The sequence below is a fragment of the Sciurus vulgaris genome (genome assembly GCF_902686455.1).
Source record: "Sciurus vulgaris genome assembly, chromosome: 3".
NCBI lineage: Eukaryota > Metazoa > Chordata > Mammalia > Rodentia > Sciuridae > Sciurus > Sciurus vulgaris.
Window position 1 is genome coordinate 80,219,130 of NC_136463.1, and position 21,792 is coordinate 80,240,921.

The following is a 21,792-nucleotide window of genomic DNA, read 5'->3' on the forward strand; positions in this document are numbered from 1 at the left end:
ACATATTATTTTTAAGAACATATGGACATTCTTCAGGGTAGCCCATATATTATGTCATAAAATAAATCCCAATGAATTTAAAAGGATGGGAATCATACAAAGTGTGTTCCCATACCACACTGAAATGAAATTAGACATCAGTAATAGAAGGAAATTTGGGAAATTCACAAATATGTCCAAATTATACTATATGCTACTAAATTGCCAGTGGCTCAAAGAGGAAATTACAAGGAAAGTTAGGTAAATGCACACAAAGTGCTGTATATCATGCTGGTGATAGTTACACAGCAGTGTGAATGTGCTCTATCCCGCTGAATTATACCCCTTAATATGGTTAAAAAGGCAAATCTTAGTGTGTGTGTGTGTGTGTGTGTGTGTGTGTGTGTGTGTACGTACTGGGGATCAAATGTAGGGACACTCAGCCACTGAGCTATCCTCAGCTCTTTTTGTTTTTTATCTTGAGACAGGGTCTTGCTAGTTGCTGAAGCTGGCCTTAAACTTGTAATCCTGCCTTAGCCTCTGGATAAAATAGCGAATCTTGTGTATATTCAGTTAAACAAAACTCTGTCGGTCATTTGTTCCTCCCAAGAATAAATATTTATTCAATGCCAGTAATGCCCCTTGCAAAAAACAAACAAAACAATATGCCATAAGTTAGGGGATGCAGCAAGAGCTGTGCTCAGAGGGATTTATAACTGTAAATGCCTGTATTAAAAAAGCAAGAAAGTCTCAATAACCTAATAATAATAGTTGCGGTAACCTAACCTATCTTAAGCGTACTAGAAAGAACACACTAAATCCAAAGCAAGCAGAAGGAAGAAAATTATAAAGACTAGCTTGTAAATAAATAGATGGGGGGCAGAAAGTAGAGAAAAATCAACAGAGCAAAATTGGTTCTTTGTAAAGATCAACAAAATTGACACCTTGAACTAGACTAACCAAAAAAAAAAAAAGACACAAGGTTCAATAAAATCAGGAATGAAAGAAAGGACATAATTACAGACTTTATAGGGAGGAAAAAAGATTATAAGGGAATATTAGGACTATCTGCCAACAAATTAAATAACCTAGATGAAATATGTGCATTTCTAGAAAGATACTGAAATTGACTCAAGAAGAAATAGGAGCTCTGAATAGATCAGTAACAAGTAAAGCGATTATATTAACAATCAAAGAGCATCCCACAAATTACACCCAGACTCAGATGACTTCACATTTGGTGATTCTACCAAATATTTAATGAAGAATTAACAAAAATTCTTCACAATCTCTTTCAAAATAAAGAGAAGGGAACACTTCCGCGCTCCCTGTTTGAGGGTGTTATTAACCAGGTTTCAAAACCAAACAAAGACATCACAAGAAAAGAACCTAGAGAATAGTATGTTTTACAAATACATATGTAACAATCCTCAACAAGATACTAGCAAACGGAGGGGCTGGGGTTGTGGCTCAGTGGTAGGATGCTTGCCTAGCAAGTGTGAGGCACTGGGTTCAGTTCTTAGCACTGCATATAAATAAATAAATAAAGGTCCATCAACAACTAAAAACATATTTAAAAAAGATACTAGCAAAAGCAAACTGAATCTAGCAATGTATCAGAATATATAACAAGTGGGATTTATCCCAAGAATGCAATGTTGGTTTAATATCTGAAAATCAATGTAATGTGCCATATTGATAAAGGATGAAAGCCAAAAATTACCTCAATAGCTGCAGGAAAAGTTTGACAAAACTTAACATCCTTTCATGATGAAAACACTGAAAAAATTAGGAATAGAAGGGTACTTCCTACATGTTATGAGGGTCATCCATAAAAACCCACAGATTATACTTTTTTTTTTTTTAATATTTTTTAGTTGTAGATGGACACAGTATCTTTATTTATTTTTATGTGGTGCTGAAGATTGAACCCAGGGCCCTGCATGTGTGAGGCAAGCGCTTTACCACTGATCCCCAGCCTCAGCCCCATGGCTTATACTTAATGATGGAAAACTGAATGCTGTCCTCTGATCAGGAGTAAGGAAGGTTAGGTAAAGCTTTTTCTTTTTGCTTCTTCTCTTCAGTGTTTTGCAAGGCATTTAATGGAAAGGAAAAGGCAAAGGCATTCTGATTGGAAAGAAAGAAGTAAAATGATCTCTATTTGCAGGTGACATGATCTTATATATATAAAGTCCTAGGGAATATACTCTAAAATCTACTGGAATTAATACACTAGTCAGCATGATTGTAGTGTATAAAGGCAATATACAAAGATCAATTATATTCCTATACACTTTCAATGACTAATCTGAAAATGGAATTAAGAAAAGTTATTTTCACAATAACATATTTAACAAAAGAAGTATAAAACTTTACACTCTGAATTATAAAATATCATTGAAAGAAATTAAACATTAAATAAATGGAAAGTTATTCTGTGTTTATATGGATTGGGACACTTAATGTTGTTATGATAGCAGTACTCCCCAAGTTGGTGTGCAAATTTAACAATATCCCTGTAAAATTGAGCTGACTTTGCAGAAATTAGTAAGCTGATCTTAAATTTCATATGGAATTGCAAGGACCTTGGATAATGGTCTTGAAAAAGAACAAAGTTGGAGGACTTTCATAGCTTAATACAAAGCTTCAGTGATAGTCTGGTACTGGAGTAAGGGTGGACATGTAGATCAGTGGAATAGAATGAGATTCCAGAAATTTCAACAAGAGTGCAAGGACATTTCAGTAGGGAAGAAATAGTTTTTTCAGTAGATGGTGGTGAAACAAGTGGATGTGCACATACAAAATAATTAATTTGGATCCCAATCTCACTCATTATATATACATAACTCAGAATTGATCATAGACCTAAGTGTAAGACCTCCAACTATAAAATTCTTGAAAGCGAACAGGTATAAACCTTCATGCCTTTAGATTGGGCAGAAGTTAGTTACCATTCCTTTTTTTTAAATTTTTTTGTTGTAAAAACAAATAGTGGTTTCTTAGATATGACACCTAAGAAGAAAAGAAATAAATTGGTTTTCATCCAGATTAAAAACTTTGTTTCAAAAGATACTATCAAGAAAATGAAAAGTCATTCTATAGAATAAATATTTGCAAATCATGTATCTATAAAGGACTTTTATCCAGAATATATTAAAAACTCATCAGTTAGAAAGATACATAACCCAATTAAAAAATGAGCAAAAGATTTGATTGGATGTTTTTCCAAAGAAGATCCACTATGTCCATGAAAAGAAGTTCTTCTGTATCTTTAGTCCTTAGGGAGATGCAAATCAAAACCTCAGTGAGATACCACTGCATTCCCACTAGGATGACTTTCATGAAAAAGAGGGGTGATAACAAGTGTTGGTGAGTTGTTCAGGAATGACTGTTCATAGTGGCGTTGTTTGTGGTAGATAATCCACATATCTACCAACAGATAAACATAAATGCTATGTGGTATATCTGTGGCTGTTATTTAGCAACAGAAGGAGTGAAGTACTGATACATACTACAATATGGGCAAACCCTGAAACAATGTGCTAAGATACCAAACATGAAAGACTACATATTTTATTGCTCCATTTTTATGCAGTATCCAAAATAGACCAGTTCATTGACACAAAGTAGATTATTTGTTTTCATGGGTTTGGGGAAAGAGGGGAGGGAGTGATTGCAAAAGGATATGGAATATCATTTTGAAGAGATAGAAATGTTCTGAAACTAGTTGTGATGGTTGTACAACTTTGTGAATATAATAAAACTGCAGGATTTTGGGTGAATTTAATGGTATGTGATAATGAGGTAAAGCTATTACTAGAAAATCATGTAAGAAGTTGTTCAGGTTTAGTGATCTAATTCTCATTAGCATAGTAAACAGGAGGGAAAATGCTGTTTGACCAAGACTGTGGCACTCTAAATGTCGTTACCCCTAAGACACAACAGAAGTACAGTGTTGGTGGGTGGAAATGTAAATTCCCTCTCCAGAGGAGCCAGCATGTTGGCCACACCCTGTCTGATGCTGCTTCTCTCCCAAACAGGTTGGTTCTCTGCCAGGATCTGTGATCTCAGGGGAGGCCCTTCTCCAGGAAGCTGTAATCTATGTTATTTATTCTCTCCTATCCAGGGTTAACTGCCTTAGTTATAAAACAAATTAGTGTTGTGATGTTGACATCAGCCCTGTTATATGTTTAAATATTTTGCACTGAGAAGAAAAGTCAGTAGTATATTGAAAGTCTTTGTTTTCAGTTGATTTTTTTATTAGTAAAATTTACATTATTAAATAACCAGCCCAATTCGATGCACATAAACTATATTTTTTAAAGAAAATGTGAAAAAAATTATTAAACAGGAGAGAAATAATTCCTCAACTTATTACTATTCTTCATTATTTTATGTGCTTTGTTTTTTCTGTAAGTTTGGCATACATATGCTGTATCATACATATCATAGGTATGATTTAATAAAATTTCACATCCTATTTTGTTTAGTTAAAATTTTATTATAATTATTTTGATGTGTTTTTTGCATAAAAACATTACATTTCTTTTTTGAATAAGTTAAAAAAGTTTTAGCAAGTTATGAACAGTTTCAAGCACATATAAAAGGAAAAGAGTAGTGTAGCAAACCCTCGTGTACCCATCCTGGAGCTTCAGCAATTCCCAGTGCATGTCCATTGTGTTTCATCTTTGAGGGAGTTTTGAGGAGAAGGAAAAAAATAGAAGTTTTTTTTTTTTTTTTTGTACTGAGGATTGAACCCAGGGGTGCTTAATGACTGAGCCACATTCCCCAGTCCTTTTTATTTATATTTTTATTATTATTTATTTTAAGTTTTAATTTTAAATTTTTATTTTTATTTATTTATTTTTTTCGTTTCCACGTTATTGCTTAAGCATGGGACTTGAGGCGTACTTGGACCTTCAGCAGAGTGTGTGCAGAGAAGAGGCTGCGGGAAGAGGGCCTGGTGACGCAGTCTGGCCCAGAAGGGAAACTGATAGGAGGGGAAATAACGGAAAGAGAGACAGGATGATCACCACAATGCCAGAGGACAGCATTGGCCATACCATGTGGGGTGAGGAAGGGATCAGAGAGGTCCGGGTGCAGCAGTGGTTTTTCCCAGTCCCCTAGCACCCTCATGGAGGCCACCTGTTTGGAAATGGACTGGAGAGGGAAAGGATGAGGAAAATGACTGCCCAGTTGTCTCCCTCTCCACCCTGTTTCACATCAGACTCCATCCCTACCACTCACCCCTTCTACCATTTGGAAATGGCCCTGGTGTAACAGACGGAGCTAAATAAATTAACATTCTAATGTTCACATGTAATGATGCCACCTAAAATTATCCCCCACCTCAATCCCCCAGCCTAATCCTTTTACCCTTCCTCCCAAAACCACCATCCAACCAGATAGAAAAATAAAGTTGTAATTCACTAAAAATTCTTCAGTTTTTACAAAACTGACGAGGTAGAGCAGGAAAGGGATCTGGGGAGGCAGGGAGCTGTAGGAGTAGGGCAGGGAGAGCCTTTTTATTTTTTAGTTTGAGACAGGCTCTCCCTAAGTTGTTTAGGGCCTCACTAGAGTCTGAGGCTGGCCTTGAACTTGTGATTCTCCTGCCTCATCCTCCCAAGTTGTTGGGATTACAGGTCTGCACCACCACAACTCTAGCTGACAGGTTTATCTAATATTATAGATCTGACAAAGAAAAAGTGAAATTAAAATGCTTCTGCTTTTATAGTTCACATTTACAGAAAATATTTAAAATATATGAAAGGACCTAAAAATTAGCTCCTTAAGTTACTAGTAAAGGCCGTACGTAGTGGTGCTCACCTGCAATCCCAGCAGTTTGGGAGGTTGAGGCAGGAGGATCACAATTTTGAGGCCAGCCTCAGCAATTTAGCAAGACCCTGTCTATAAATAAATAAATAAATAAATAAATAAATAAATAAATAAATAAATAAATAAATAAATAGGGCTAGGTATGTAGCTCAGCGGTAGAGTGTCCTTGGGTTCAATCCCCAGTACAAAACAACAAAATAAAACAAAAAACTAATGAAGGCAATACTACCATATGAAGTATTTTCAGTATGGTAAATAATTGTATACCTGTCCAGTATATGAGGCAAAGGAAGGGAAATAATTATATACCTGTACAGTCTCCTGATTCTGCAGTTCAAAGATGATGAGTACAGTTTCCTGCAAGGCCAAAGTGCTATTGGCCTTGCTAGAAATTAAGTGTTGATTTTCTTTGTCCAGTCTTCCACTCCACACCTGATTGATCATTTCCAGACTTTTTTAGAGCTTAGTATTATAGAGCACTGCACAAGTAGAATTTCTCTCTAGTGGGTAGAGATGGTTAAAGAAACTTGAGTAGGTACAACAGAGAAGGAGCAGGAAGGCCTGATCCTTTGTTTTTCCAGTAGTGAGGAATTTTATAAGAAGGAAGGGGTGGTCAGCTTTGGCATGCTGCTGAGAGGAGTTAGTGAAGTATAGAAAGGTCTTCCTAGGATTTGCCAACATGGCATTCCCTGAGGATTCTCCAAGGGCATCTCCCAGCTGTGCAGTGTACCTGGAACCAGATCAGAGCGTTCCAGACAAGGAAATGCATCAGTGGAGCTGGCTAGTGCAGACGGTGGTTTAAAGAAGTTTCACTGTTAACATTTATTGATGAAAAGCTCAAAGAAGTGTTTTTTTTTTTTTTTTTTGTGGTACTGGGGATTGAACCCAGAACCTCACACATGCTAGACAGTTGGTCTACTACTGAGCTACATTGCCAAGCCCTTTTTAAATTTACTTTGAAACAACTCTTGCTGAGTTGCTCAGACTGACTTCACACCAGGAATCCTCCTGTCTCAGCCTCCCTAGTAATTGGGATTAGAGGCATGTGTCACCACACCCATCCTTTATTGGAGAGGTGATTTAGAGGACTTTTTCAAGAAACTGATAACAAGCCAATGGAGGAGGAGAGTTTGCTGATGTTGAGAACAGATGACTAGAAGGTTGAAGGTTGTAGGTCTGAGGGGGCAGAAAGGAGGAGAATGGAATCATTCAGTTATCCATAAGAGTGCCCCTAGGAAAATGATGTAGGGAAGGAACCAGGCTAGAGTGAGTCTGCAGTGGAGGTGGGGGGACCTGGGCGCGTACTCGAAAGCAGGGTTGGGAGGGCCAGGCAGTATCACATGGTACAGCGCCCCTGCCTACAGTTCCCAGTAGATTCATGATGGCTTCCCTCAGAGGGCATTCTGTCTTCCTTCCTCTGCCATCTACAGCACCTTCTACAAACCTGCGCTTTAGGACTTGCCAACTTGTGTTTTTGTGTCTTCCTTCATCTAGGCAGCAACCTGCTTGAGGGTCTAGACCAAGTCTTCTTCCTGTGGTTTCTAGTAGTTAATATAGTACAACACCTGTCAGACCTGTCACTGAGGGAACGTGAGTGGGGCTGTGGGAGGGAGAAAGAGAAGGGAAGACTAGAAGAAAGCGAGTAAGAGCAGTGACTTCCTGCTGGCAGGGCAAGGCAGTGTGCATTTCTTTATTTTAGATCACATTGTAATTGTTACAAAAATTGTCTAATGCAGAAAGGATTGTCTTATTAATGGAAACATGTTGCTTTTGACTTAGTTTGAATAAATTTTGTTCATTTCTGGCTTCCAGAGTTGGCTTTTTAAGTATTGTAACTGCTTTCCACATATTTTTTCCCAGGGAGTTTTCAATATGTTTATTGATTAACAGGTGCTGGTAATTTAAATTTTACTTCTTGGTACTTTTATATGAAATATTATTTTACAAGAGCTTTGTGAGCCTTTACTTAGTACTTCTGATGCCCCACATGCTTTAGCTCTAACATTTTCGTTTTGAACTATTAACAAGTGTCTAAGCTTTTGGCTTTCAGTGAGACAGTAGTATAATGAAGGGAACTTTGGGACTGGGCATTCTGATTTTAAATTACTGCCTGGAAGTTATTAGCTTTAAAACCTTAGGCCAGAGCTGGGCATGGTGACTCACACCTGTAATCCCAGCTACTTTGGAGGCTAATTTAGGAGAATTGTGGATTCAAGGCCAGCCTAGGCAATTTAGCCAGACCCTATCTTAAAATAAAATTTGAAAAAGGACTGAGGATACAGCTCAGTAGCAGAGTACAAGCTTTGCATGTGCAAGGCCTGGGGTTCAGTCAGAAACCAGTACCATAAAACAAACAAAAATACAACTTAGGCTGACTGTTTTTTTTTTTTTAACTAGCCTTTCTGAGTTTCATTTCAGGAATAATAATGCCTGTCTCATTGGTATTTCACTGTCTGTCTTACACTTCTCTCACATTTTGTTGATGCGTTTTTTTCTAAGTGCAGTAATTAATGATGCGTATCTTATCTACATTTTAAGGCAAAGCTTAGGCTGAATTTTGTTGACATAGGTTTTTTTTTTTTTTTTTTGGTAGGGTATCAGGGATTGACCCAGAAGCACTTAACCACTAAGCCATATCCCTTGCCCTTTTTACTTTTTATTTTGAGACAGAGTTTTGCTAAGTTACATGGTGCCTCCCCAAACTGCTGCAGCTGACTTTGAACTTACCATCCTCTTGCCTCAGCCTCCTGAGATGCTGGGATTACAGACATGCACTACCATGCCCGGCTTATTTATATAGTTTTGACTTTTGTCATTTTTGGTCTTCTTAATCTATCCCTTCTCTAAATTTCCACAGTACTTATTAATGCTTCTTATTTGGCAGGTACAATATTCTACTGATGAAATCTATGTACATTTTGTGCTTATGTTGAATCTTGCAGTGAAGCTTTTTGTGAGTATGTCTTGTCCTCTTCAAGTAGGTTGAAAATTCATTCAGCTTGATCATAGACTGTAGTTATTTCTTTTGTGTCTTTTATACTGAGATGAGATTTTTGATGTTGATGAGTAAATAAAAGTAATTGTGATATTAGACTGGTAGAGGATAAATAGGGGATGCAAACGTACTTACCCTATCCATTTATCCATTCTACAAGTACCCACTGAATCTGTGTATTCTGTGTTGAAAAACATGACAGTGTTTTGCAGCTCCTGTTAACAGGTAGAATGCATTTATTTCTTCACACATTTTCTTAATTTTTTCAAGTTAGAACTTTTAAGTTATAATAGTAGTTGGGTTCATCATGACAAACTTCTATGTATAGAAATTGATTTTAGTTCTTGATCACCCCCTTTTTTCCTTTTGTCCTCCCTCCCTCTCCCATTCTCCTTCTTTTACTTTACTAGACTTCCTTTTGTTTGTCTATTAATTTATGTTTGGTTGGTTCTTTATGTTATCCTACCTTTCCCTCTCCCTTTCCTTATTTACTCTAGCTTCTGCATATGAAAAAAGTTTGACCTGTGAGTTTCTGAGTTTGACTTACTTCATTTAGCACGATATTCTCCATTTCCATCCATTTACCAGCAAATGCGATAATTTCGTATATATATGAATATATATGTATATACATATGAATATATATATACACATATGAATATGTGTGTATATGTATATATATATATATTTTTTTTTTTTTTTTTGGTACCAGGGATTGATCCCAGGGGCACTTAACCACTGAGCCACATCCCTAGCCCTTTTTTGTATTTTATTTAGAGACAGGGTCTCACTGAGTTGCTGAAGATGGCTTTGAACTCACAATTCTCTTGCCTTAGCCTTCTGAGCTGTTGGGATTACAGGCGTGGGCTACCACGCCTGGCCATAATTTCTTTCTTTTTTTTAATGGCTGAGTAGAACTCCACTGTATATATATCCCACAATTTATTAATCCATTCATCAATTGACAAACATTTGGGTTGATTCCATAATTTATTGTGTACTGTGTTGTTATAAACATTGAGGTTTCTGTATTGATATACTATGCAGATTTTAATTTAGATCTTTTGGGAAAATACCAACAAGTGGGATAGGTAGGTCATGTGGTGGTTCTATCCCTAGTTTTTTATTCATCACATTTTTAGTCAGTCCTGACCTTGTGACTTGCTTTGACCAATAGAATATGACAGAGGTAATATGCAGGATCTGGATCCTAGACCTTGAAAGGTCAAGCAGCTTCGCCTTTGGCCATCTCGAAATGCTATCGCTCCTGTGTAATAAAATCTAGGCTATGTGCTGAATGGCTAGAGATTCCTAGTGGAAAGAGGTCTAGCCAACAATCAGCATCAGCACCCTGCACATGTGAATGATGGCATCATAGACCCCAATCGCAGTCAACTGCCAGATGACTGTAGCTACATGAATGCTCCCAGGAGAGGCTAATTTAAGACCCTCCTAGCTGAGCCCAGCCATCTCATGGACTTATGAGAAATAGTGATCACTGTTTTAAGCTACCAAATAAAAATTAAAATGGTCCCACTTTTAACTTCTTTTGTGAATTACTCTGTAGTATACTAAGAAATTACATAGCTTATAGTTGGTTTTGTCCCCTGCCCCCCCAATTCTCCATTGTTAATAGTTCTCTTTTAATGGTGTACCTAAGTGCCACAGGAAGATATATAATAAGTAGATGGAAATAGGAGCTGTTTTTTAAAGAATGCCCTGTCTAAATGTAAATCTTTTTAGGTCCCTAATCCTGTTTAATGCACATAGAGCCAATATTCTCGCAGTGTCATTCAGGAAGTGGCAGAGTTGAAACCAGAAGCCAGAATTTCCAACTTTATTGCTCTTTTTATTACACTGAGCTTTCTTTTCTTATCTGGCATGTATTGTTTCATTATTGTTGATGCTGGTAGTTTTTAATATCTTCCTGTTAGCCTGAAGCAGAGTGTGACTGTTGTTTTGTAAAGGTTCCTTTGCTAATTTCTATTCTTAAGGTAGCTATAAAGGAGAGTGATTAGGACCATGATCTTGACATTTTATTGGTTTGTACCTAAAGACAAAGATGATGTGGCAGGAAAATATCAAGATGCTTGGAACCTAACTACTATAGTAGAGGCAGAGAATGTTAGTGTGGGGAATGAAAAGGTTTCATGCAGTTGCTGTTGAATTTGGAAGGAATCGGGACATTTTCCAGAAGTACCTGAAATGTGTCCCTTTTCTTGGGTAACTAGTGTAATGACATTTGTGCTCTATAGCCTTCATAGTGAAATAAAGGAGAAAAGTTACTCTGATAAATAAAGAAGGAAACATGGTGCTTTACTCATTTATTCTTTCATAACTTTCTTACATCTCTCCTTTTTTTTTTGGGAAAATGTGTGAAAGTTGAACTTTTTTTTTTTAAACGCAGAGGTAGCATTACATTCTGAGTAGCTTCTAATGTCACCATTGCTGTACTGTCACCTTCTCTGTGTAATACTGCTGTCTTTGAATGATAATTACAGAGCTGACTGCCAGATTGCAGACAGGGGCTGCATTTATCCATAAGCTCACGGAGGGCAGGGACTGAATCTGAATCCCAGTGTGTTCCACTATGTCTTCCACGTGATAGTCCCGTTTTTATTAGTTTTAAACACAGGTGACCTCCATGACACCAGTTGCAGACGAACTTCAGACCTGTTATCCTTTGTTTCACTCTTCCCTGTGGAGAGTCTGGTCAGGATGTGGGTGGAAGGAAGAGAATTTTACTCTCTCTCCCTTTCTTCTCTAACTTCTCTTCCTCCTCCCACAACTTCTTATCCTTCTTTTCTTCTAACTCTTCCTCCTCCTTTTCTTCCTCTTGTTTTCCAAGTTTTCTGCATTTTTAAATATGAAGCTTTTATAGATTTCTTGCTGTATGATGTTTTGCTTGCATTTTTATGTGGTTTTGATTTGTTGTGATTTAATTGTAAATACTTAGGCAACTTTTCCTGGATAATATAGGGATGAGAACATGTAGAATACGTATTTGCTTGGATAGCTAAATGTCTTTCTAAAAGTATACACAGGAGACTAGTGACACTTGCTTTCAGAGAGGGAAGCTGTTTGTCTGGGGACCAGGGCTTGCGGAAGGGAGGTCTTGTACTCTTGTACCTTGTGAATTTGGACTCTGTGATTAATATTCCCTGAATATCTTTGAAAGTAGAGATGGAGAAAACACTAAAAGCATTGGAAAAAGGTACCAAAAAACCCAGTTAGGTAAGAATAAATGTTGGAGAGGATGATCAGTTACTTTCTTTTTTCTTTTTAATTAGAGAGAGGTGGGGGTGGGGAGAGAAAGAGAAAGAGAGAAATCACCCAGTCTGCTTCTATGGTTTTGTACATATGAGTTTGTGACTTACTTTTGAGTGTGTTACGTGTTTATTGTATAATTACTTTCAAGAAGCATATTTGTTGGAAATTTTACACATTCTTGTTGAGGGGAGGTTTTCTCATAATATGTATTTAAAAAGTCACAGTGGGGAGACTTGAAGAAACCATCTTTCCTAGTGTTTGCTTAAGGCGTGAAGCCTCTGCTCTCTTGCCTATTGCTCCTAGCTCAGCAGTCTGGCCTCCTTTCCCTGTGTCAGAACAGAACTAGGCCAGATTTCTAATAATAAGGGTTTCAAGGTGGAGTGAGGAGACACACTGGCCATGTAACCTTGGAAAATTACTCACCCTTACTTTACTTCAGTGTCTTCATCCATAAAGTAGGGATGTTACCAGCTTTGTATGGTTGGTTGATGAATTAGAAGTAATGTGCATAAACCACCTAGCATAGAACCTGGTACTTCATGGAGATGTTTAAAAATGGTATTATTAAGGGCTCGGGAAATAGCTCAGCTGGTAGAATGCTTGCCTCACAAACACAAGGCCCTGAGTGCGATCCGCAGTACCACACACAAAAAAAAAAAAAAAAAGAAAAAGAAAAAAAATGGCATTATTAGTGTTGATGGTGAATGTCTGGATTTTAGGCCCCTTGAAGGAGTGAAAGTTATGAGATTCTTTTCGTTGAAATGAAAGATAGCTTTTTAGGGGAAGAAGGAGTAAGAGTTATCCATTGTGTAACAAATCACCACAAATTTAGTACTTAAAACAACAAAGATATGTCATTTCTTGTAGTTCTGTGGTTTGGCTGGGAGCTCTCTGCTTGTTTTCTTAGGACTTACTTGTGGTGGTGTTGTCAGACGATGACTGGAACAGCTAGATGGTCCCAGATGGCCTTGGGAACAGGTCTCATAGTCACTGCTGGTTGAGCCCGTTAGTTCTCCATATGGTCCCTCTTGCTCTAGCTGCTAGACCGGCTTCCTGTAACATGGCAGTCCCAGGCAGCATTTAAGATGCCAGCTCCAGGGCTTGCTAGCGAGTCTCTGCTTGCTTCACAGGGTCGGCCCCAAGTCTCTGTGGGAGAGGACCTAGACTTCACCTGGGTTGCAGAGGAGTAACAAAGAATTTGTGGCCATTTTTTATCTACTACAAACTTGACACTGGTTTGTTTTTTGCCTTATTTTGGGCACAGAAAGAAAAGGTTCTGTTGGTTCTGCAGTTCGCCTATATCATTGGTAAGAGCTCATTAAGGAACCGAAGGAATTGTTTGGACCACAAATTAGAAGAAAGGTAATAACTGCTTTTATGTGTTTAAAGACCTTCCCTCTGAAAGAGGGCCTACTTCCAGGGTGTGGAAATGACTGGAAAACAGATACCTCCTGAGTTTAAGGAAGAATTTTTCTGTGAGATATTATCTTCTTGAATGTCTTCCCTCCTCACCCCATTGCATGTAGAGAGGCAGGGACTTAGAAGATGGATAGTCATATGCTGGGGTTTTTTTTTTGTTTTTTGTTTTTGGTACCAGGGATTGAACCCGGGGTGCTTAGCCACTGAGCTACCTATCTATTTATTTACTTATTATTTTTTTAATTTAGAGACAGGGTTTCACTGTGTTTAGGGCCTTGTTAAGTTGCCAAGGCTGGTTTTGAACTCACAATTCTCCTGCCTTACCACCCACACCCCCAGCTGCTGGGTTTAAAGGCACACCCCAATGAGGGAGGGCATTCTTTGTTGTGTGATTTGACTTTTATGATTCCTGTTGAAATCAAAAGTTTATGATACTAGCACAGTGGTGCATGCCTGTAATCCCAGTGATTTAGGCTGAGGCAGGAGGATCATAAGTTCAAAGCCAGCGTCAGCAATTTAGTGAGGCCCTAAGCAATTTAGTACGACCCTGTCTCAAAATAAAAAATAAAAAGGGATAGGGGTATGGCTCAGTGTTTAAGCACTCCTGGGTTCAATTCCTGGTACTAAACTAAAACAAGTCTATTATTCTGCAGGCCATGGTGGCATCTGCAACTTTGAGACCAGCCTGGCAATTTAGCAAGACCCTGTCTCAAAATAAAAATGAAAATGGGCCATTAAAATGGGCTCAGTGATAAAGTACCTTTGGGTTCAATCTCCATTACCCAAAACAAAACAATGATTCTATGATTTGGGAAGTGTATCATCCTTTTTATGTTGAGATTGGACATAGGATGGGGTTAGAAAGGGAGAGAATCACTGTCAGACTGGAAGAGTTCCTCTATACAGAATTTTAAATGTATTTGACAGATTATCTGCTAAAAGCTCTGAAAGTTGGTATTTTCCATTGGTATGAAGCACATTCCTGTTTCATATTTTGTCAGGGAGGTGTTGCATCTTGAAGATGGGTTTCCTGTGGGTCTTCTTAGGTTAGAATGAAAGGAATCAAATAATTTTGGGAGAGAAGAAATTGAAGTAAGAAATGCATGTGCACAATTGTTCTAGCTGCTCTAAGTTACTGGATAATACATCTAGTTAAAACTGTTCTGGCGTGCTGGGGGTTAGCCCATGGTAGAGAGCTTGCCTAGCGTGCACAAGGCCCTGGATTGGATTGGGGCAAAAAAGTACCAAAGTAGAGTTTTGGTTCCTTTCCCTTATCGTGTGTTTTTGCATTGTCCAAACATGATTTTAGGATCTGATTTTATAACAAAACACCAGACCCAAATGGTGCTGCCGTCAGCCAAGAATACTGTGTCGGTAACCGATCAGAACTTGTACCTGTGTACTTTTTCCCCCTTTTTTGTCTCTTTTTGTGGGGAGGAGGCAGCAGGGGTTTCTATTCTGCCCATTGTAAAGCTGCTGAGCAAGAAGTGTGATGTAAGTGCCTTTTGCTTGGTTAATGTGACCAAGCTGGCTACTTTGGTCAATGGTATGTCTATGATATCATTTCTGGTACTCAGTTTTTTGGAAGACTGAGAGTAATGCCATAACTGCAGCACTTACAGTGATTCAGACACAGAGTAATGTTAGGTTTTTGGTGGGAAGCAAAATTAAGCTACAAATAAACAAAGTCGAAGATTGCTTTCCTGACTGGTGCATTTACAAGCTGGGAAGTTGTGAAAAATATTAACCTACCAACTGTGTAGCTCATTGGCTCTTTACTTTGAGCTTCAGTGTTCTTCCTGATAAAAATAATAATTACATTATTCCAGTATGATTGCCAAGTGTTCATGCTTCCCACTCCTCATGTGATTATGAACAGTTCTGTAGCATGAATTGCTTTGTCCTTTATTTAGTGTTTCACAACATTTGAGTGTTATGTTATCTGTGCTGATTTGTTTTTCTCTTCTCTTGCTTTTCAGAATGGACTGCTGAATTATGAAGTATTTCAGACCCAGTAGTAGAACATCACTCAGCCACTCACTCCTTTATCTCCTACTAGTTATTTAAATTGGACTTTTAATATCCTACCAGCTGCTCTTCAGACACACATGGTGCATTGTTGCCATTCCCGGGATTGCATCTTTGAAACACAAGCTCTTAGTAACCTTCAGCAAACAAAGAGGCAACCTCCCAGGTCCGGCTACAGGGAGGGAGTCATCCTGACTGCCCTCTAGCTTTTGCTGGATCTGGATTTGAATTCCACCATGGAGCCTCGCATGGAGTCCTGCCTGGCCCAGGTGTTGCAAAAGGATGTGGGGAAACGACTGCAAGTTGGCCAAGAACTTATAGACTATTTCTCAGATAAACAGAAGTCTGCTGACCTTGAGCATGACCAGACCATGTTAGATAAGCTTGTGGATGGACTTGCTACCTCTTGGGTGAACTCTAGCAATTACAAGGTAAGCTGTGCTGTAGAAGGTACTCTTGAAGGTGGCTGGGCTGCCTTGGATGATCAGAATTGGTCTCTAAGCAATATCCTTTGTGGGCGATCAGCATGATTCCTGGACTTCGAATAAGACAGTCATGCAGGTTCTGGCTTTTGAACACTTGATTCTAGAACAAGTAGAGTTTTCTTTGATTTTTTTTTTTTTTTTTTTTGGTTGAAGGTCAAAAAGTTCTTGTCCTTAAGCTTGTTGAGAAAAAGGCCAAGTGAAGAGATAAGGAGAGGCTTTTATGTTGGGAAGTATGCAAGCATTTGCAGTCTTGACCTTAAAATGTACTTTATGTCTTGCAGTGAATGAGTCATGAGACCTTGGTGAGTGTCCCTTCATGAATAACAGGTGTCTTCACTGATTTTTCTCTTGGGGATCAAATTGGAAATAGGATGTGGAGACTTTTACCTGTGGTCACTGTTTTGAAGTCTGCTGGATACCTGGCCAGAAATAGAATGGGTTGTCAAGGACTCTTGACCCACATTTAATGCATAGAAGACATCCTTCAGGTCTAAAGATTAAGGCTCTTCATGTGTCCTTGGGGTTGCAGGTAGAGGTGGGCATCCTATGGCTCAGGTCTGTTGTAAAGGTTGATCATTTTGCCATTCAAAGAACTTTCAAGAATGAAAACTAGACAAGACTTGAAGTGCTGAAGAGATGTCCTCCCGTCCTCCACCTGTCCCCTTACTCCACTCATTCTCTTTCAGTTTGTGGAGAGGGTGGCCTCTTTGGAATGAGGTTGAGATGGAAGGAGGAGTGAGAGTGTGTGACTGCTAATAGGTACAATAGGCATTGTAAAGGGGTCTTATAGAAACCAAATCTTTGGTGCTTTCGTTAGTTGGCACAGTTTTATGAAATTGGTTTGGACTTAGGAACCAAGATTCCTTCATTTGCTCTAGAGTACACTATTTCCCAAATACTTTAAACCTCTCATCCAAGAGCAGCGAGGATTTAGACTTGCTAAGGGTCTACCTTGGGCCCTAATATTTCATTTATAACTAAATATAAAATTTATTCTACCTATTTTTGGAAGCTGAGCTAAAATTCTATTTCATTCATTTGTTTATTCATTTGACTGAAGTTAATGAGTGCTTTTTATGACTCAGCATTGATGTTGGATGGTGGAAGTATTAGAAATGAGAGGTCATAAAGAGTCCAGTTGTTACATTTTTGAGGTCAGTGAAGTCACCTTCTCTATGTTTGAATTATAGCTCCACTAATTTATTTGTGTGCATATTAAGATACTTTTGGCTGAGAGTAACTAAAAATAGACTTAAAATTACTAGGAAGAAATTTAGTATTTCAGATAAGACCTGCAGTAGTTGAGGGAACATCTAGGGAAGTAGAGTTCCTTAAGCGTGCCTTCTTGTGTCTTTTACATGGGAGAAAATCTTTCTCAGAAGCTTCCAGGGTACCTTTTGTATATCACATTGGCCAGATGACTCTGTGCCCACCCCAGCACCACAAGAAAATAGAATGGGTGTCCATGATTGCTTTCAACCATACTACTTACCCTGCTGATCTCAAGAAGGAATCCAGCCTTCCCTGAGCGAAGCATGTGGTTGTGTGAAGGAGGGAGGCTACTTGAACGTATCAGACGCCTGTTAAGAAGGAGATTAATTATGGTACTGGGGTAACATGAATGCTCATTAGCAGAGTCAACTTCACTGCGTGTACCCTCTCCAAGCTTCAGTTTCCCATCTATAATGTTGGAATAATCAAGTTATTATGAGCCTTAAATAAGAGAGTGAATATAAAGTTACTGTATGCCTGCCTCATGCAAAACACTTGGATGTTTGTGGTTGTGAACAACATGTGGTTCCTGTCTTCAGGGAACTCTTAGCCAATGGTCAGGACTGGTACATAAAACAAAATGGTTGTCATATAGTCGGTATGGTGTGTGTAATAATAGAAATACACAGAAGTCTGTGGGAAGAACATAAAGAAAAACAAAGGAGTGACACACTGCCTAGAGGAATTTAGGATTTTGAGGATTGGGTACTTTTTCCAGCATTGGCAGGGTCACAGAGGACCTGTGAAGACTTGACTTGTTGAAAAGTAACTCTTAAGCAAAGACAGCTTGGTGTGAAATCAAATCAGGAAGAAAGGATTTGCTACTAACTTGGTTGTAACCATGGACAGTTCTGTGAACCTGCTTGTGCAATGAAAATGTTAGCTGAGATAATCCCTTAGGAGCCCTCAAGTTCTAATATGACTTACCACAGATGGTTTTTCAGTCAGGACCATGTCTTGTGGTTCTTATCTAACACGGTGCTGAGCAGTCCCTGGTCCCTAAGTTCTCCAAGTGTGGAGACAGCCTTCTTGTTCCCAGCTCAACCCAGGCCTGGAATGTGGTAGGTGCTCATCAAATACTGGTTACAGGAGTGAACTCAGGAAACCAGACTGCTCATCGAGTATTGCTGGTTGCTTTCTTGAAATTTAGGAAGTGTTTCTTTTAGGTTCCTTCTCACCTTTTTTAAATTGTAGGTCAAGATTTCTCACTTAGTCTGAGGTACATTTTAAGCTTTGCTTAGCATTTTGAAATAGTGTGAATAGAAGGAATTAGCTTTGTGTTAACAAAACTTTGAGGCTGTGTTTCTTGATTTCTTTTTTAAAATTAAGGACGAAAGAGAGAATAAGAGGAGAGAGGTGAAATAATTTCAGCTTTCTAAAGCAGTACTCTGTGTGTTATTTCTTAATAGGGAAGGTAGATGAATACCAGCCCATTGTTTTATTTTACAAATATTTGGCTGTAACTTGAATAACTTTACATTTGAGTATTTATTAACATGATGGACAAATTTGTGTGTGGTATTAATTATGGTTTAATAGCCACCATTTGCTGCTTACTTATGCATAAGACATTTTATCTGGCTCATCTCATTTAGTCTGTATGACACCCCTGCAGGGCAGGTGGCGGTATTCTAATATTATACATGAGGTAACAGAGGCCCAGAAATAAGAGGTAATTTCTGCTAGTGATTATGGAATTGAGATTTAAATATAGGTCTCTCTAATTTCCTAGCCAGGCCTCATTTCATAAGAACAGAGGTCAGTAAATTTTTCTCAAAGACCAGATAGGTAAATATTTTAGGTCTTGTGGGCCATATAGTTTTCTTGAAAATATTCAACTAATTTGGGCCATTTTGTCATAAATGCAGCATCAGAAATTATATAAATGGATGGATGTGGCAATGTTCCAATGAAACTTGATTTACAGATGCTTTGGCCTGCACTAGAACATTAAGCACCTATGTGCCGATGAAGTAAGCACTTTTTCTTCAGTAGTGGGAACCATTAGTGATTCATCTGGGAGAAGAGTTGTGAGCCTTCTGATTTGCTTCTAATTTGGGAATGGGGGGAGTATTAGTTTAGTAGAGTTTGTTTTTGGACCCCTTTATATATTTCAGGAAAATTTGCCTTTCTTAGTTTTCTCACTCAGACTTCTTTGGAGGTCAGTTTGAATTCTGTTAACCTACACTGATAATCTACAGTGAACTGGCCTTGGACTTGGACTTTCTTGGGCAGTAGAAGTCATGTTGAGGGTTGAGGAATTGGTTACTTAGTACTCATACATCCAGAATACAGCTAGGCCACACCATGGGGGTGCTGTTGTGATAGTGACCATGGGAACCTGGAAGGAGACAAGAGACTTCTCATTCATAAGGCTTTTTTTAGATTACTTGGAAATCAAAAATAAAAATACACCCTCCACCCCCACAAATTTGAATATGGCTGCCCTTAGTGATCTGGCCTCCTCTTTTTGTTTTCCTTGATTTAAAACTTGAAGAAGGGGAAAGATGGTGAGGTAGATTCCTGCATGGCCCTCCAGAAATCCTATTTATCCCTTCTCCCTCTTCCTTTGGGTTAAAGGAATGAAAAGTTAAGAGTAATCTGTCCTGGGGGTGCTGCCTGGGCTGTGACACCTGCAGGGTATTGAGACCTGTGCAGCTTTCCCAGTTATTCTGACAGTATTAATTCTGCCACAAGGTTGTAACTTGCAGCCTTATACCTTCACTGGAGTAAGCACTCATGCCTTTTAATGACTCAGTGGTACAGAGTTGCCTACTGGGGACCCTCAGTGCTTTTTTGAATATAGTCCTACCTGTCTTCTCTGTAGTTCCCAAATGCAAAAAGCTCTGAAAGCCCAGTGTTTTTCATAACTCATTTGCCATTCGATCTGAAGTAAACTGATAGGAGACTATTGATAGTCTTTATTTACCTACTTAGGGCACTGTTTCACTGCAGAAATATTAATATATTTGATTGTGGGTGCTGTTCCTTATTCTGTTCAAGGGGGGATATGTTATATACACATTCCCAACAACCCCAAAATCTGTATCTCAGAATACATCTGGCCTCTAGAGTTCTTAATATTCATTATGCACCTGCATTTAATACTGTAGAATAATAATCATGGCCTGTGGCTAGGACACATTTACTGTGTTTTATTTATAATTACCAGATGAGGTAGGTAGTGTTATTCCGTTTTATAGATGAGATGACCCGTGCTCCAAGAAGTCAGGTAACTTGTTCAAGGTGATAGACTAGTAATAAAGATTTCTGGGACTTGAACCAGGTCTTTAAGCAATACTCTAAGTTAATCACTTATTGTGCCAGATTCTGTACCAGGAGCTCAGTATACAATGGGAAAGATGAACTGGGGAAGTCTGCCCTGACACTAAACAGTCAGTGCCCAGGCTGTTTAGGGCTGTTGAATCTAAGATGTGTGGACTTCATTCCTATGCACATTAGTTTCAAAGCCCATGCCATACTCCTTTGAATCTGAAATTTATGGGCTCTTGATTGACCTAGAGCTTCTGCTGTCTCTGCCCTAAGGGACCTATAGTTTGATTGGATGGATAACCAAGGCAGATGTGCACAACTGCACAACATAGGACAGGAAATAATTTGGTATTACTGCATGGGAATGTGTATAAAAACCTTAGTGTGAAGATGAAAACATGTTAGGGCATGCTTAGTTAGGCCTTGATGGAAAGGTAGATTAAGTAGGGCCATGAAGAATCCAAAGGAATAAGTTGTAAAGAATTCTAAGCAGTTTCTCTTTCTTCCTGTTCCTTGCTCTGTGGGCAGTGCTATCTCTGTAGGCTGTAGAGGGTGAGTCTCTCCTAATCTTTACAGAGCTTAGTGTTGCCCCTGGATCAAGTGCATTTATGGGCAGAAGGGGGACGTGTTGACAGATAAGGGAGGTTTCTTTCATTTCCCTTGCCTATCTCCCAACCTTGGCTTTCATTGAGGCTTTTCTTTCCCCACCCCTACTGTCCTTGAGATGAAAGCTAGAAAAGATTATTGGATTCAGATTAGGTGACTTCTGTTTCCCTTCCTGGCAGTCTGCTCGGTGCTGCCGCCAAGTGACGCGTCCTTTCAAAAGCTGTCCATTCTTCCCAGGTTTTCCTTGCAGTGTTGAACTATTGGCCGCTGGAGGTGAATTTCTCAGGTGTAATTTAAAAAGACAGATGCTTCTGTTGTAAATAGAAAAACTACAATGAACAGCACTAAGCAAAAGCAAAAACCCTCATGATTGATTATTTTAAGAAAATTTATGTGAATTGCCAAGCAAAAATGGTGTCCTTGATATATGTAATTAATGGCATTTCTTACTAATTATTTTTTAAAAAATATTTTTAGTCATAGATGACACAGTAAGCTTTATTTTATTTTTTCATGTGGTGCTGGGGATTGAACCCAGTGCCTCACACATGCTAGGCAAATGCTCTACCACTGAGCTACAGCCTGGCCCTAAATGTTTTTTTATATATGCAAGGATAGCAGACTGTACTG

The 21,792-nt window shown here is 38.7% G+C and overlaps 1 protein-coding gene across 17 annotated transcripts in view; it reads left to right on the plus strand.

Moving 5' to 3' along the window:
- CLASP1 (cytoplasmic linker associated protein 1) overlaps positions 1-21,792 on the plus strand; it is a 268,066-nt gene that overhangs the window by 20,157 nt on the left and 226,117 nt on the right. For 16 of the 17 annotated variants that reach the window (XM_079132151.1, XM_079132145.1, XM_079132141.1 and 13 more), the window contains exon 2: positions 15,478-15,957. In XM_079132151.1, the coding sequence (XP_078988277.1) occupies positions 15,763-15,957 (195 nt within the window). In that variant the 5' untranslated portion in view covers positions 15,478-15,762. Of the gene's footprint in view, positions 1-13,343; positions 13,442-15,477; positions 15,958-21,792 lie in introns of those variants that run through there. The other variant, XM_079132150.1, reaches the window with a different exon arrangement.